Source organism: Hevea brasiliensis, chromosome 9 (genome assembly GCF_030052815.1).
Source record: "Hevea brasiliensis isolate MT/VB/25A 57/8 chromosome 9, ASM3005281v1, whole genome shotgun sequence".
In the NCBI taxonomy this organism is placed as follows: domain Eukaryota; kingdom Viridiplantae; phylum Streptophyta; class Magnoliopsida; order Malpighiales; family Euphorbiaceae; genus Hevea; species Hevea brasiliensis.
The window spans coordinates 95368552-95382897 of record NC_079501.1 but is presented as its reverse complement, the minus strand read 5'-3'; the positions used below and the strand labels follow the sequence as shown (position 1 = coordinate 95382897).

The 14346-nt window shown below is 32.2% G+C and overlaps 2 protein-coding genes across 8 annotated transcripts; one reads left to right on the top strand and one right to left on the bottom strand.

The window, feature by feature from the left end:
• Positions 1–4060: 4060 nt before the first annotated feature.
• LOC110643224 (uncharacterized) lies at positions 4061–9254 on the top strand. Of its 6 annotated transcripts, XM_058154018.1 has the most exons (12): positions 4061–4288; positions 4900–5077; positions 5269–5285; positions 5363–5654; positions 5744–5827; positions 5925–6254; positions 6573–6711; positions 6840–7002; positions 7632–7760; positions 8135–8329; positions 8566–8688; positions 8894–9254. In XM_058154018.1, the coding sequence occupies exons 2-12, from the start codon at positions 5038–5040 to the stop codon at positions 9002–9004; spliced, it is 1623 nt and encodes a 540-aa protein (XP_058010001.1). In that variant the 5' UTR covers positions 4061–4288; positions 4900–5037; the 3' UTR covers positions 9005–9254. The 6 variants fall into 6 exon arrangements, with proteins under 6 accessions (XP_058010001.1, XP_021651252.2, XP_021651242.2 ...); XM_021795560.2 differs by lacking the exon at positions 4900–5077 and having other exon boundaries at positions 4064–4288; positions 5366–5654; XM_021795550.2 differs by lacking the exon at positions 4900–5077 and having other exon boundaries at positions 4064–4288.
• Positions 9255–9350: 96 nt separating this feature from the next.
• On the bottom strand, positions 9351–13992 carry LOC110643251 (probable WRKY transcription factor 3). Of its 2 annotated transcripts, XM_021795578.2 has the most exons (5): positions 13378–13992; positions 10854–11554; positions 10614–10772; positions 9810–9961; positions 9351–9607 (listed from the first exon to the last, which is right to left on the bottom strand). In XM_021795578.2, the coding sequence occupies exons 1-5, from the start codon at positions 13840–13842 to the stop codon at positions 9507–9509; spliced, it is 1578 nt and encodes a 525-aa protein (XP_021651270.2). In that variant the 5' UTR covers positions 13843–13992; the 3' UTR covers positions 9351–9506. The 2 variants fall into 2 exon arrangements, with proteins under 2 accessions (XP_021651270.2, XP_021651262.2); XM_021795570.2 differs by having other exon boundaries at positions 9351–9961.
• Positions 13993–14346: the final 354 nt, after the last annotated feature.

Genomic DNA, 14346 nt, shown 5'->3' with positions numbered 1-14346 from the left:
CCCTATATATATATATATATATATAGTCTCTACACTCTTTGTCATCTACTAATTAATGTTCATTTTGCCCAAGACTATGTCCAAACACAAGCAATTTAACTATCCAATTGGTGTTTATTTTGTAATTAAGATTTTTATATGATAATTAAAAAATAATTAAATTATAATAAAATACTTTTTAATTTGAAGATGATATTTTTTTATCTCATTTAATTAAGGAAGATAAATCTAGAGTGATTGTATAATGTTTTTTTCCTCAATTAGATTGAGACGGAAAAGTAAAAAAAGTTATTTTTTTTAAATATTATTTTTAAATGTTATTGAGAAAATAATTTTAGAATTTAATAATTTTAAAGTTTTCCTGATGTACTAATAATTATTTAAAATAATTAAATTAAAAATTAATAATTATTTTAATTTCATTTATCATTTATCAGCTTTGAGATTAATTTATTAATTTCTCAACTTTAATTTATATTATAAAAATATTTAATTTTTAATTTAATACCACTCAAAGTTCTTTTGAGCAAATTCTCTTTGATACTACGATCAAAAGCTCATTAAAAAATGCCTAAGTGGAGAGATTGCTCTCTTCATGTGCCAAAGAGATAATTATTTTTTTTTATTGTGTTTAATCCACCTGACATATTTAGATTAATTTTTAATTGGAGTACCTAATGAAATATGGTCAGAGAGACTTTAAATAATATTAAATTGAAATTTGAGTATTTTTATTATATAAATTAAAATTAAAAAATTATAATAAAATAAGATTTAAAATTGAAAAATGATAGGTGAAATTAACCCATTAATAACTTGGAACTTTTCTATACGCATCAACTTGTAACTTTCTCAATGGTTCCAATCTATAGACATCAATCAATCAATCAATCCATAAAAGTTGAACTTTGTAATTATAAAGGACCAAAATGGGTGTTATAAGCACTCATTGCATACCTAATTCTGTTTACTCAATGAGTTTCATATTCAAGAAATTTTCTTTGCCTTGAGGGGGTTTGGTGAGATGATGAAGATAGATTAAACTTGACCTAGCCAAAAAGAAAGTGCCTTTATGGCCCCAACCACTTCCACACGCTTTCTCCCACCAATTCATCCTTTTATTACCACCATAAATAATAATAAACATAATTCTTGGACGCTTAATCACAAGCAAAATCCTTCTAATCATCGTTTTTAATATATATTTATATTTAGGTTTTGCTTGGGATCGAAATCCAACAGCTGCCTCCCATCTTTAGCACCTTTCATGTAAGTAGATGAAGCATAATAATCTTTCTTGTTGTTCTGGTTATATTATTTTATGCACATATGCAGCTTTATAAAGAGAGATTATTCAGTTACTCAATGCATATATATTTTCGCGAGAACTCACTTTATGTGAGTGAGAAAATATTAAATTTATGTGATTTCGTAATACCCTAGAATTAGGGATGATAAAAGTTTATGAACTTGATCCAACCGGCTTTGAACCTCATTAATTTTCTCCAATCTTGATTTGTACGGAATAGAGATGAGAAAATCTTCTTCCTGCTTTGAATCCCTGTAACCTTTCTTATATAGTAATATATTGTTATTTTTTATTAAAAAGTAATTTACTTCTCTATACTAACATATTTAAATATTATAATTTTAATAAAAAAATGAATATATTTAATTTATTATATATTAACAAATTAAAAAGAAAAAAATAAAAAATTAAAAAGAAATTTACTTTATCCCACTTTTTCGATGGAAAAGTCTATGCCTCAACTCTGAACTTTTATGAAATGAAGACGGAGGGAGTGATCTACGTTAGGAGTGAGCATTCGGTTCGAACCGAACTGAATTAAATTATAAAAATCGAATTTTAAATTTTAGAAATCGAACCGAAGTTAAATGAGTGAAAAATCGAATCAAACTGAACTGTTCTATTTTGATTCGGTTCGGTTTAAATTGATCGGTATTGATTTTTGAATATTTTTTTAATTTAGACTTAATTTTTAAGTTATTTGATCTAATTTTGGCTTTGATTTAAACCTAATAATCATTTATCAATAAAATTAAACAATTAATATATATAAAATTAAATATAATTCATAAATTTTTCATAAAAATAAATCAATTTAATAATCAATTTAGTTCGATTTAGTTTGATTTGAATATATAACTTACTATTCGGTTTAGTTCGGTTTAACTGATTTTTTTTCTCTTTAAAATCAAATCAAATCGAAATAATCGATATTTTTATAATGTAAAATCAAACCAAACTGATTGAATTTTAAAACTGAACTAATTGAATCAAATTAACTTGATTCAATTCAATTTATCAATTTAAACTAAATTCTGCTATCTCTAATCTCCGCCCCGCCATGTTTCTTTGTAGAAATTTTCAATCATTGACCCATTCATAGAAAATGGGTTATGCATAAACCTGGTGGGGAAAACTTTGGAATGAAGCATATGGAAATATATATATATATATATATATATATATATATATATATATATATATTTTAATGTTTTCTTTTTGTCCAATTGTCCTTCTAAAACATAAGGTTAATTATTTAATTAATTATTAATTACTAATTAATTGCTTTGTTTCATATGTCATTTTCACATATGCGCACGAACACTCATATAGAACTAAGAAATCTTACTTTGCCACTCTGACATGATAAAGACCTTTTATTTATATTTATATTTATATAAGTATAAATTATTTTATAAATTATAAATAATAAATCTCATATTTATTGAAGGAAATCTACCCTACCCCCTTTACCATCTTCTTAATTATTCCTAACTTATTAGAAATAATTAACAATATTATTAATATATGTAAGTGCAATAAATATAATATTTTTTTAATTAATTTATAATAAATTATCTCTTAGTATTTTATAAAAAACAAAAAAGGAAAAATATATAATAATACAAATGTATTTATATATTATGATTATATTTATTCTCTCTTTTAAGGTTGATATATATTTTTAACATAGTAAAAAAAAAATACTTTGATTATAATGCAAATTTTAGAAAAATATAATAATTTATTTATATAAAAAAAAGCAGAAAATTGAAAATCAAAGTTAAACCGCTAAAGGTCGGTTTTGGATCGGAGTCAATGCTTTTAATTCGTATAATTAATAGTCTTAAATTAGATTATAAATTTGATTTTGATACAATTTTAATTTAATCTAATTTAAATTAAGTTAATTGAATAATTGAATTTAAAAAAAAATTGAATTAAATAAAACTGAAATTGCTTAATTTAATTCTAGTCTAATTAAATAGGCCTAAATTATATAGGCAGAGCTTTAATATAGAGATATTTAATAGTAATATATATAAACTTTAATTATAATGTAAAATTTATAATCTTTAATTTTAATTTGAGTAACATAAAATTTTTTACTGCATTCATTAATTAGTTTCTAAATTATTGTTGCTAGCGTGTTACGTATTACGTTAAAAATTATATTTTTTTTTCTATTAATTTAATATTTATAAAAAAAATTAATGTTATCCTCTATCTACTTACAGCTTTGATGATTCAAATTGTATAAATTGATATTTTAGTAATTCATAATTTATTTATCTAAAATTAACAATTTAAAATATAAAAATTAATTATTAAAATAATAAAAAATATTATATTACTTAAATTAAAGATTAAGAGATTTTATATTATAAATTAAAATTTAAATATTTTTATTATTATGTACTCTGAGTTGAGATATTATATGTATAATTTACCCGTTCAAACTCCTGAAACGGTAATCCGATTTCAATATTGAATTAATCTGAGCTGATTCCAGTCTGACTCGCCCGAACCAGACCGTGGCCGGTCTAACCGGAGCAGCCGGACGTGCTCCGTCATTCAGCGACATTGCCCGCGAAATCTGGAGCAACAGACAAAGCGTGAAACAAAAAAAAAAAAAAACGAGGCAGAGGAGCAAAATTTGAAATAAAAAAAAACAGAGTCTAGAAATTAGGAGTGAAAATAGGATCCTAAGGAAGCGAAAACCTCAATTTGGTATACTGAATTGTCTTGTATGACATCATTTTTCTCTCTGCCATTTCTTTCTTTTCTTTTGTCTCTGTTTCTCTTTCTTCTTCTTCTTCTTCTTCTTCTTATTATTATTTCCTCTGTTTGTGGGATTTACAGCTTCTGCTGGTGGGCTGTTGTCTCACAGATAGAGAGAAAGGAATGGGGGAAATCCAAATTTACTGACTTGGGTTTAATTCTTTTTGCTGGGATTTCCCCCAACTTCCTTCTTCTCAGGTTCTTTCCTCTTCTTCTTCTTGTTTTCTTTTTCTTTTTCATGCTTTTGTTCTTTTCTTGTTTTTGCTTTTTTCCTTTCCTTTCTTTTCATGCCTCCGTTTCATGCATTGCCATAGTTCATTTCAATCAATGTTCTGTTATTACTTGTTTGTATCTGTAAAAGTTTCTTTTTTTGTTTCATGCTGTAGAAAATTTGCATTTTGGGTTTTTTCACATTACATTTCTTGATTTTTTTTTTGTTCTAGTTGATGACGATTCTGTCTGATAATCAAATGGGTCCTATATGGTGTTTTTTTTTTCCTCCCCTCAAATGTGTCGACAGTTAAACACATCACATTTTAACTAGGAGGAACTTGTGCCCTCTGATAGGGACTTAATATTTTTCATGTTCATCATTTGTTTAATACTTTTTCATGTTTATCATTTGTCTTTTTTTCTATCTTACATGATGTGGACTCATAGCAATCTTTTCTCCCCATTTATACCCTGATGATTCACTTGTTCTTTCTTCAATACAAAATCATTTGATCCTCTCTTATGCTTTTAGAGAGAGATTACATATTTTATAGCAAACCCAAATTGATTCATGATTTTGTTACCTTCCTGCTTAGACTTAGGCCTTAAATTGTTGATGCTGTTGTCAAATTGGAATCATCCTGGGCAAACGTTCAGCTCTATGATAATATGCTTATGAGAACTTGAAACCATTGGAAAAATATTGAAATTGGTGTGTGAACTTGGAGAAGAAAATGAAATGGTATTTTCTGCAGATGTTCTCATCACCTGAAGGCATGCAAACATGACTTTCTTCTTTTACAACTGTTTCAATTTGTGGTTGTTCTTGTTATTCTTTATATATTGTTCTGCCTTGAATATTTATGGTTAACTACTATAACTTTTGTGTTAAGAGGCTTGCTCTATTATGGAATTCTACTCAATCATCCGCTTTGATAGTTTTTTTTTTCTCCTGTATTCGGCAGGAAGGAAAATATTGCAGGTTCCTGTTCTCTCCTCAATCTTGTGTTCTTGGTGCCTTCTCTTTGAAAAAACCATTTACTAGTTTGGTGTTTATAGAAGGTTGTAGTCACAATGGGTGGATGCGTCTCAACAGCCAATAGAAGAACAAGATCATATAGGAAACACCTCCGCAAATCTGCCAAACGCCGTAGAAAGATTTCCACTTCTATTCCTGATGCACCTATCAAACGGTTTAGTGATTCTACAATAGGAGATTATACCCTTAGCGAGTATGTTCATCTTGATTTTGAGAAGGGTGCTGCAACTACCTGCAGAAGATCTGAAGCTTCTAACAAGACTTTCCATCATACACAGCTACAATGGAACCATAGCCAAATTGATGCAAAAGGTATGTTCTTTCCCTCTTTTTGACACTTTGGTGCAATACTAACTCCTTGAAAAATCATATCTCATTGCATAAGAATTCAATCATTTCAGGAATATGCCAAGAGGAAGTATGGTTTGATTCTGTCAGTATTATGGACTCAGATTCAGATGATGACTTCAGTAGTGTGCATGGAGGTAATACACTTGCATCTCATCACAACCAAGTGAAATTGAAATTCTGACTCTTCCATTGGTAGCCAACACTTTCTTTTTTTCTTCTTTGGTCTGCCAGATGGTTTTTCTTGTGTTGGTAGTACAATTGGGCAAAAACCAAGCACTCAATTGCTTCAGTATGGAACTGCATCACGCATCTTAGATACTGGAAGCAAGTATGAGGGGTTCTATGAAAGTTACCTGAAAATAGATGGAGGGGTTCCTAAAGGTGATGACATTGCTACGAAGACAAAGAAAGTTGTTGATGATCCTTATGGAAGTTTCAAAGGTCTTAAAGAGCTCACTTGTGACTCTGGAGAGAAAGTTCAAGAAAATAGAAGGAAATCAACAGTTATTATGGTTTCTTTAAAGAGGAAATCCTGTGATGGAGACGAAAAGACCCAATTCTGTGAGTATTCACAGTAATTGTTTTTAGTATGCTTAGAATTTAATTAGTTGAAAACGCTGCTTTTCAACTTTTGCAATATGGTTTATTTCTTACTAATAGTAGAAGTGCCACTACCACACATGAAACACAAAGCAATGCTAAGTACGTGATCATGAATTCTATTTTCCAAAGCCAAGTTTTGTTAATAGAACAGTTCATTCACTGATTTCTGTAAGTTGTGAATTGAATATAAACTGGTGAAAAATAAAATTGCCGTCTTGTTTGTAAATAATTTGAATATAAGTGCTGTTCTTTACTAATCATGACTCGATGCTTAAGCTGGTGCAGCTGGGAGATTGTTATATCGCCCGAGAGCAGGATTTCAAATTCCAAGTTCAAAAGGGGAGAAGCCTACTCCAGGATGTTGGGCTGAGGTTTCACCTTCGGTTTTTAAACTTCGGGGCGAGAATTATTTCAGGCATGTTATCACTCACCGTAGTCACAAGTCATTTCTGCATACTTAGTATGGGAATGTATTCTTTAGGTTTTTTGGTTTCCTTTCTATTTTTCTCATGGAGTTTGAACATCAAAAAACTAATAATGCAGAGATAAGCAGAAGTCCCCTGCTCCAAATTTCAGCCCCTATATACCAATGGGTGCTGATTTATTTGCATGCCCACGAAAGATAAATCATATTGCTCAACACCTTGAGCTTCCTTATGTGCAACCACATGAGAATGTGCCATCACTTCTAATTGTTAACATACAGGTTATCTCTCCCTTTCTTTCCTTAATATTCTAACATTCCCTTGAGTTTTTCTCCTCAGAGTTTGTCATTGGATAGAGAAAGCAGTTGTGTTCTTATCCAAATAGAAAGTGTGTTATACTGTTATGATGTGGTTTTGTATTTGGGATATAATTTTATTTTGGGCCGAATCCAAAAAGCTGATTGTAACTTTTTTTTTTTTCTCCATTTTCTCGTGTGGTGTTTATGAATGTAAACTTTACAGTTGAACAACATAAATCTCATGTTCTGTTTTTCTTCTTTTCTCTGATTGTGTGTGTGCCTTAAAGTTGTGCACCTGTCCTAACAGAGTCTTTAGCAGTTTCACTCAGTTCCACCTAAAACAAAAGCCATGCTTACCATTTATAAAAAGAGAAAGAAAATTGCATTTGCACTTGAGTGAATTTCTTGTTTTGTTTCTGGGAACTGTTTTACCAGAACTGTGATTTGGAGCAGAGTGAATTGTAGAACAGGTAACCTGATTTTTTTAAAAAACTAATGTTCACAGTGAAATAAAAGTGATGAAATTTGAAAGCTTTGATATTTGCATCCTATAAATTTTTAGGTCCTCAGTGGTGGATTTTATGTATTGATTCTGGGTGTTTCCATTGCAGCTTCCCACTTATCCTGTTGCCATGTTCCAAGGTGATTGTGATGGGGAAGGCATGAGCCTTGTATTATATTTTAAACTATCTGAGAATTTTGACAAGGAGACCTCTCCTCACTTTCAAGACTCCATCAAGGTATTTCCTGAACAACTATTCATACAACCTTTGTTCTGTGATCTTCAGTTACACAAAATGCATAATCTAGGCCATCTTTTAAAAAGAGGGGTCCTATAAAAAAATAACTAATTCTTTCACTGCTTTGGTGAAGAAAGCCGTAAATCCTAATTGCCTGAGATCCACTTGCTCATTTTACAGAATTTAGTTTTACTGAAAAGGTTGCGACTTGCTGGCACAAGTATTAAGCTCGAAGTTCTTTCTGAAAGAAGCAAAATGCATAGATCACTTGCTTGTTTCTTTGCTTTATTGTGATTGCAAAATGCAAAGAATATAATTTCTTTTTTCAATTTTTATATTATTTAGCTGATTACCAATGTTGCTTTCCACCTCAGAGACTGGTTGAGGATGATATGGAGAAGGTTAGAGGATTTGCAAAGGAGTCAACAGTTCCTTTCAGAGAAAGGCTAAAAATTCTGGTAGGGTTGGTTAATCCAGAGGATTTGCAGTTGAGTTCTACAGAAAGGAAGCTTATACAAGCTTATAATGATAAGCCAGTACTTTCGCGCCCTCAGCACGAATTCTATAGGGTAAAGAATAGTTTTTCTCAGTTCACATGTCACATTCCAGTGCTTAATTTTCATATTCATTCATTGAATAAATACAAGAATCAAGACAATGAAAAGGGATAGAGTTAACAGGTTGAACTAGATTGCCATTAGCCAGTGAATCCCTTTGAGTCTTGCAACATTTTTACTGTCTATTTTTCAACTCGAAGCCTTCTTCGCATTACTTATGTGGAGAATTTTATTTTCGTAACCTGCAGGGACCTAATTATTTGGAGATTGACCTAGATATACACCGTTTCAGCTACATATCTCGGAAAGGACTCGAAGCATTCCGAGAGCGTATGAAGGATGGGATAGCTAATGTGGGCTTAACTATTCAGGTATTGATCAACTAATGCTAACATAACTGATATAGAACAGCACTTTGTTCATCACTTGAATTAACAGAATTATACTCTTTCCTCTACTTTCTGCATGCAAGTTTTTCTGTTTTTCCTGGTTTATTGAATCAAACAGCTTCATTTACTAATTTTTCAAGCTAAGTGTCAGCAGCTGAACTGTTTTTTTCCATGACAATGATGACAGGCACAAAAGCCAGAGGAACTGCCAGAGCAAGCTCTGTGCTGTGTGCGTTTGAATAAGATTGATTTAGTTAATCATGGCCAAATACCTACCATTGTAACTAGGGATGACTGATTTTAATAGAGAAGCCCTCTGCAGCAGATAGTTCTGGCATACAAATCAATCAAGATTGAGGAGATGCATTTTGTAGAAACCAGACCATCATCACCAGTACTGATGGCAAAAATAGAAGAAAATTCTTTTTTTTTTTTTTAATTTTTTTGAATATAAAAGTGGATTCTTAATTTTATCCACGAAGAACTGTATTATTTTTCTTTATCATCATGATAATGAAGGTTGCAAGAACAGAGGATTGGAGATCAAATATGTAAGAGATAAATCTGGTTGTTTAAGCAGGCTTTTAAAACAAAACAATGGTTACATTGTTTTTTAACCACACAAAGCAAATGTCGACAGATGATAAGACTAGAAAAATATCTGCAATAAATTCAAATAAAACAATTGTGAACAACTATGCGCAACCTTACTTCCAGATAATGTACAAAAGAATGCACAGAACAGGATTTCAATAAAAATTACCTGCTAACTTGTTTACATACAACAATATGTCTTCTAACTAACTCAATCCATGAAAGTTATCCCCCGATTGACTTCTCTTTATCTTCTTTTCTTGTGAATATGGTAGTTGGTGCCATGGACCTTGATCAAACCAATGGCCTTGAAAAGCATGAAAAATAGATTTCAGCAAAGATATCTTACAGCGCCCATATTCTCCTGCTTTTTCATGAGGGAAATTATGTTATCTGCTCTTCTTTTAAACAAAGTCGTGCTATAGGTTGTTGATTATTGGTGCCAAGGTCTCTCCTGTTATCTAAGGCAAGCTTCTCTACATTATTTTGTTTCAGCTCCGATGACTTACTATTGGCTGTGCTGTGGCTACTCCCTTTAGTAGCAGGAACATCATGATTATGTTTGCCTTCATAAGTTGTTATAACTGCTCTTGGGTCTGTTGCAGCTCTCTCAATATGTTTACGGACTTTGCAGCCTGCGGTTGTGCATTTATAGTAGCTCCTGTAGATCATAGAAGGAAAACACATCTTAAATGTTAACATAAAAAATCTAAAGACAAGCAAAGCACAAATATTTGGACATAGAAACAGGGGATTGCACAAATAGATAAGCATTTTCCATACGACATGCAATAGCAACCTAGGTTATAAAGACAAACTAGGCATTGCAAGACAGGCATAAATATTTTCCATTAACATAATTGCAATAGCAACCAAAGTGTTCAAAATGGTACCAGCAGCATAAAGATGTCATCTTTCTCAAGGAAGACACGGCTTCATGACAGAAAACTGGTTATACTGGAGAAAGCCTCCAAAACAGGGATAGTAAATATCAAATAATTGTAAACGCAAGAAGTGCTAAATATTTAACCAGAAAAATAGATAGGAAACGCTAATAATGATGAAATGACAGAATGACATGCAAATATCAATGTCTTCTAAAAGCCAGAGAGAGAGAAAGCGAGAGGCATGCAACTTCTGTAGATCACAATGCATAAAAATATAAATGCTGCAAATGCCTATCAATTTCAATTATGTAGACTACCACAAGGAATTCTGACCCATACCAAATGATCATTGGAACCAAGGAATAGCGTTTATCCAATTTGTCATTACAGTAACAAGCCACAATCAAACAGGCTAAGGAAAGTCACCTTGGATAAGGATTGCCTTTGACAACTTTCTGCCCATACTTGCGCCATCTATAGCCATCATCCAAAAGATCAACTTCACTGGTAGTCTGCACAATGATTCTAGATTCTGTGACAGTCCTATGTGAAGAAGCTGGATCTGTTACCTTGACTTCTGTATTTCTTCACAACAAAGATTTTTTAGAAATGAAAAATAAACTAACACAAATATGACCATAGAAACATTTAGTCATACCAAAGTACCTTCTCTTGGGATCAGGTTCATCTTCATCATTTCCATCTACACCATTTTCAGCATCACCATCTTCCTCGCTGTCGCTTGCCCCAGATAAAAGTTCATGTGTGGCCTGGCTTGATTCCTGATCTTTTCTATCTTTTAATTTGTTCACATTTCCACTTTGAAATTGAGAAGCTAGTTCAAAATTATTCTGATTATTTGAATTTCCATTCAAGCTTCCAGCACCCTTTGCACGTTTATTGGGTTGGGGAGCTTGATGGTTGTGCTGCCCCTTGTAGATAATTTCAGTTACTTGACCATCAAGAGATCGCTCAACCTTTTTCTTGACAGGACAATTGGGATGTGTACATTTATAATAACTTCGTGGAAATTCACTGCCTTTCACCTGTTTCTGCCCATATTTTCGCCAATTGTAGCCATCATCAGTAGGTTTATCAACAACAAGTGAAGAAGCTTGGGATCTTTGATCAGAATGAGAGAAGTCTGAAGATTCATTAATGGAAGCACTAGGATCTGGGATTGAGGATAGCATCTTCTGGTCAGTAGTTGAATTAGTTGTGACAGATGAAAACTGTGTTGAAGATGTTTCCGGTGCTGATGGTAAAGAAGATGAATAGTGTGCTTGAATGTGCATATTAGAATGGGCTTGTGCAGCCTGGGCAGTAACCTGAGCTAGAGCCTGCTGGTGAGTCATTCCAATGTGTCCCTACAAACCTCATAAACCATTATAATAAGTAACTTATAATAGCATAGCCTTTCAACTATGTACAGAGACATTAAAATGCTAACAGCCTCAGACCTAACACATCTGTATGAGCTTAACCTTCATCTGATTCAAATACTAAGTGCAATATAAGAAGTATTTCTCAAGATGCTTATCTTGCTACTCTTTCATACTTTCATGACTCTACTATATTTGGACATTCAGTTCAAATTTTTATGCAGGGAAAAGGCAAACATTTGCCTTTATAAAACAAAATGGTGCTTGAGCATCAGTAGGATAGGCTGTTAAAGTAAAGAAATATGACCGTGCCAACGTTGAGAAAGACACAGCATTGCAATATTAAACTATAAATGAAACAAAAGAGGAGCTACAGGGTACAACACTTCCTACATAATGACAAACAAAAGATCTGAAACAAGAATAATGAGGAAAACAGTTATGCTCCACTGAAGTATAGGCACCTGATAGCTGATAACAAAATCATGTTGAGAGGAGTGAGGTAACAATCATCAAGGGGGGCAAAAAGGATGACTCGATTATGCATCACAGTCTAGATCATGTAACTAAGATTGCTAAAAGACAGTACTGCACCTTCGGTAGCATCGAAACGTAAAAATAACAACTATGATCCAAAATCAGTTATTCACATCTTTGCATAAACCAGGCATAGGGAAGATGGTGGTTTTCAGAATTATGCTAACAATAATATATTTTTTCTAATTCATTATCCAAGCTCAAATACATCAGCCCTTAACATCCTGGTTAAAAATGAAATTCTATAAATCAAGGCCCATTGCAAGACTGATGCCACTGGGATATGAAGATTGCCAAACTAAAATTATCAAGTGCTCCCATCTTATCACACTGATGAAGCCCTCAATAAACAAAAATGGTCCATAAATACTGGAGATTCGAATTTCTTTCTTTGAATAAACGAAAATTCTTAATAGGAATTGTCAAATCTTTTGCAAAAAGACAAGTAGCCATGGACTTCAATTATTGGTTCTGCGATTTGCAATCCATCATCTAGCGAGGTGACAGTTTCTCACCATTCCTGAAATCCCGACCACTTATCCATTTTCCAAGTCTAGGATAAACTAACACTAACTGATATCATTCCACAATTAATATTCGATTTTCAAACAATGATATATTTTTTGAATTCAATCAAGACACGCCTGATAATAATCCATGGGATAGTCCTCTCAAAGGTGAATATTAGATGAAAAGACTCAAACTCAACTCCATACCATCATAGTACGTATCATGTTGAAATTTTATAATTTTTTTGCTTAGCTCTCCATTTGTTTTGAGGAAAATAAATTATATATGGAAAATGTTTTCCATAAAAAAAAATTTTAAGAAATATTTTTCATTATTTGATTCCAATGTTGTATTTGTACATGTTTATGTCATGTGTTCTCACATAATATAAAAATTTAGAAAATAGAAAATAACTCCCAATAAAGAAAAAGTCATTTTCCTTTAGAATCACTTATTTTTTCTTTTACTTAGAATTTTTCTGAGTATGCAGAAAATATTTTCTCTCAAACAAACAGACCCTTGAACCCAAATCCAAATTCTCAAATCATTTCAAATGCAAACCTATTCAAAAGAAACTTATGATTTCTGAAAGATACATCACAGTGAAAAAAGAAAAGAAAGAGAATTAAATTGACAATCTATTTCTAACACCATGCAATGTTCAGCAAATAAAAATAAAGAATTTCGTAAAATAAACTAAAAATGAAAAGCTTCTCATAAATAACTCCGCGCAAACATTTCAATGCTCAAGAATGAACTACCTGAGGAGATAAGAGCCCGAAAGCTGGTGAATCAAGAAGAGCCATCGGACTCAGCCCCGGGGGCACAGTGAACATCGGCGACGGCGGAGAGATGGACAAACTAGTCGGCCTGCTGACGTCAGCAACGGAGGTTTTACTTTTATCCTCCGGAGGAAGAGGAGGAAAGGGAGGTTTGTTGTTGCTATTGGCAGCGGGAGAGACCATGGCGCCGGCGAGAAGCTGGGAGAAAGATTTAAAATCATCGGAATCGGAGAAGAAACTAGAGACGAGAGTCATAGGGCCCGGGCTGAAGCCCACACCGAGGCCAGACGTGAAGAGCGTTTCATTGAAGGAGCGAGGCGGAAGAGAGATGGTGGTAGGGCGGGCAGAAGAAGCAGCAAAGGAATTGGACGATGACGTAGGAGGAGGAGGAGGAGGAGAAGAAGAAACCGGCGGCGAGGGGTGGCGGGAACCATTATCAGCCATCAGACGAAGAAACTCGTTACAGTTATAAGTGAGCGATTAGCATGAAAAAGCTTTCCTTCTTTTCTTTTCTTCCTCTGTTCTCTTTGCCTTTTTGCTTTGGCGGATCTGAAATTCAGCAAAAAGTCCACGCTGCAGGTACCTGGTTTAAAACCAATTTTTCTTTTTGGCCTTTATCGTATCCAAAAATGTAAAATGACCATTCTGGGCACAGGGAGCAGTCACACGCTTCTGGAAGTGGGAAACTTTCGCTACCGAATTTAAATTTAATTATTATTTTATATTTTAATTAATGATTTATATTTTAAAATTTAATAATTTTATAAAATATTTAAATTTTTTTATTTAAAATATAATATATAACAATTTATAAATATTATTATAAAAAAATATATTTTATATTTAATTAATTATTTATATAAAAATATTTAAACAAAAGATACTTAATATAAAAAATTTAAATTTAACTTAATTTTTTTAAAAAAATAAAAAAATATTATGTAATTT

Excerpts from the sequence above, each read along its gene's own strand:
- LOC110643224 (XM_058154018.1), top strand. The coding sequence starts at position 5,038 with ATGAAATGGTATTTTCTGCAGATGTTCTCATCACCTGAAG. Across the intron at positions 5,828-5,924 it reads CTTCAGTAGTGTGCATGGAG|ATGGTTTTTCTTGTGTTGGT; the intron begins GTAATACACTTG and ends TTGGTCTGCCAG. Across the intron at positions 6,255-6,572 it reads AGACGAAAAGACCCAATTCT|CTGGTGCAGCTGGGAGATTG; the intron begins GTGAGTATTCAC and ends TCGATGCTTAAG.
- LOC110643251 (XM_021795570.2), bottom strand. The coding sequence starts at position 13,842 with ATGGCTGATAATGGTTCCCGCCACCCCTCGCCGCCGGTTTCTTCTTCT. Across the intron at positions 11,555-13,377 it reads TCGGGCTCTTATCTCCTCAG|GGACACATTGGAATGACTCA; the intron begins GTAGTTCATTCT and ends TGAGGTTTGTAG. Across the intron at positions 10,773-10,853 it reads GAACCTGATCCCAAGAGAAG|AAATACAGAAGTCAAGGTAA; the intron begins GTACTTTGGTAT and ends TTTGTTGTGAAG.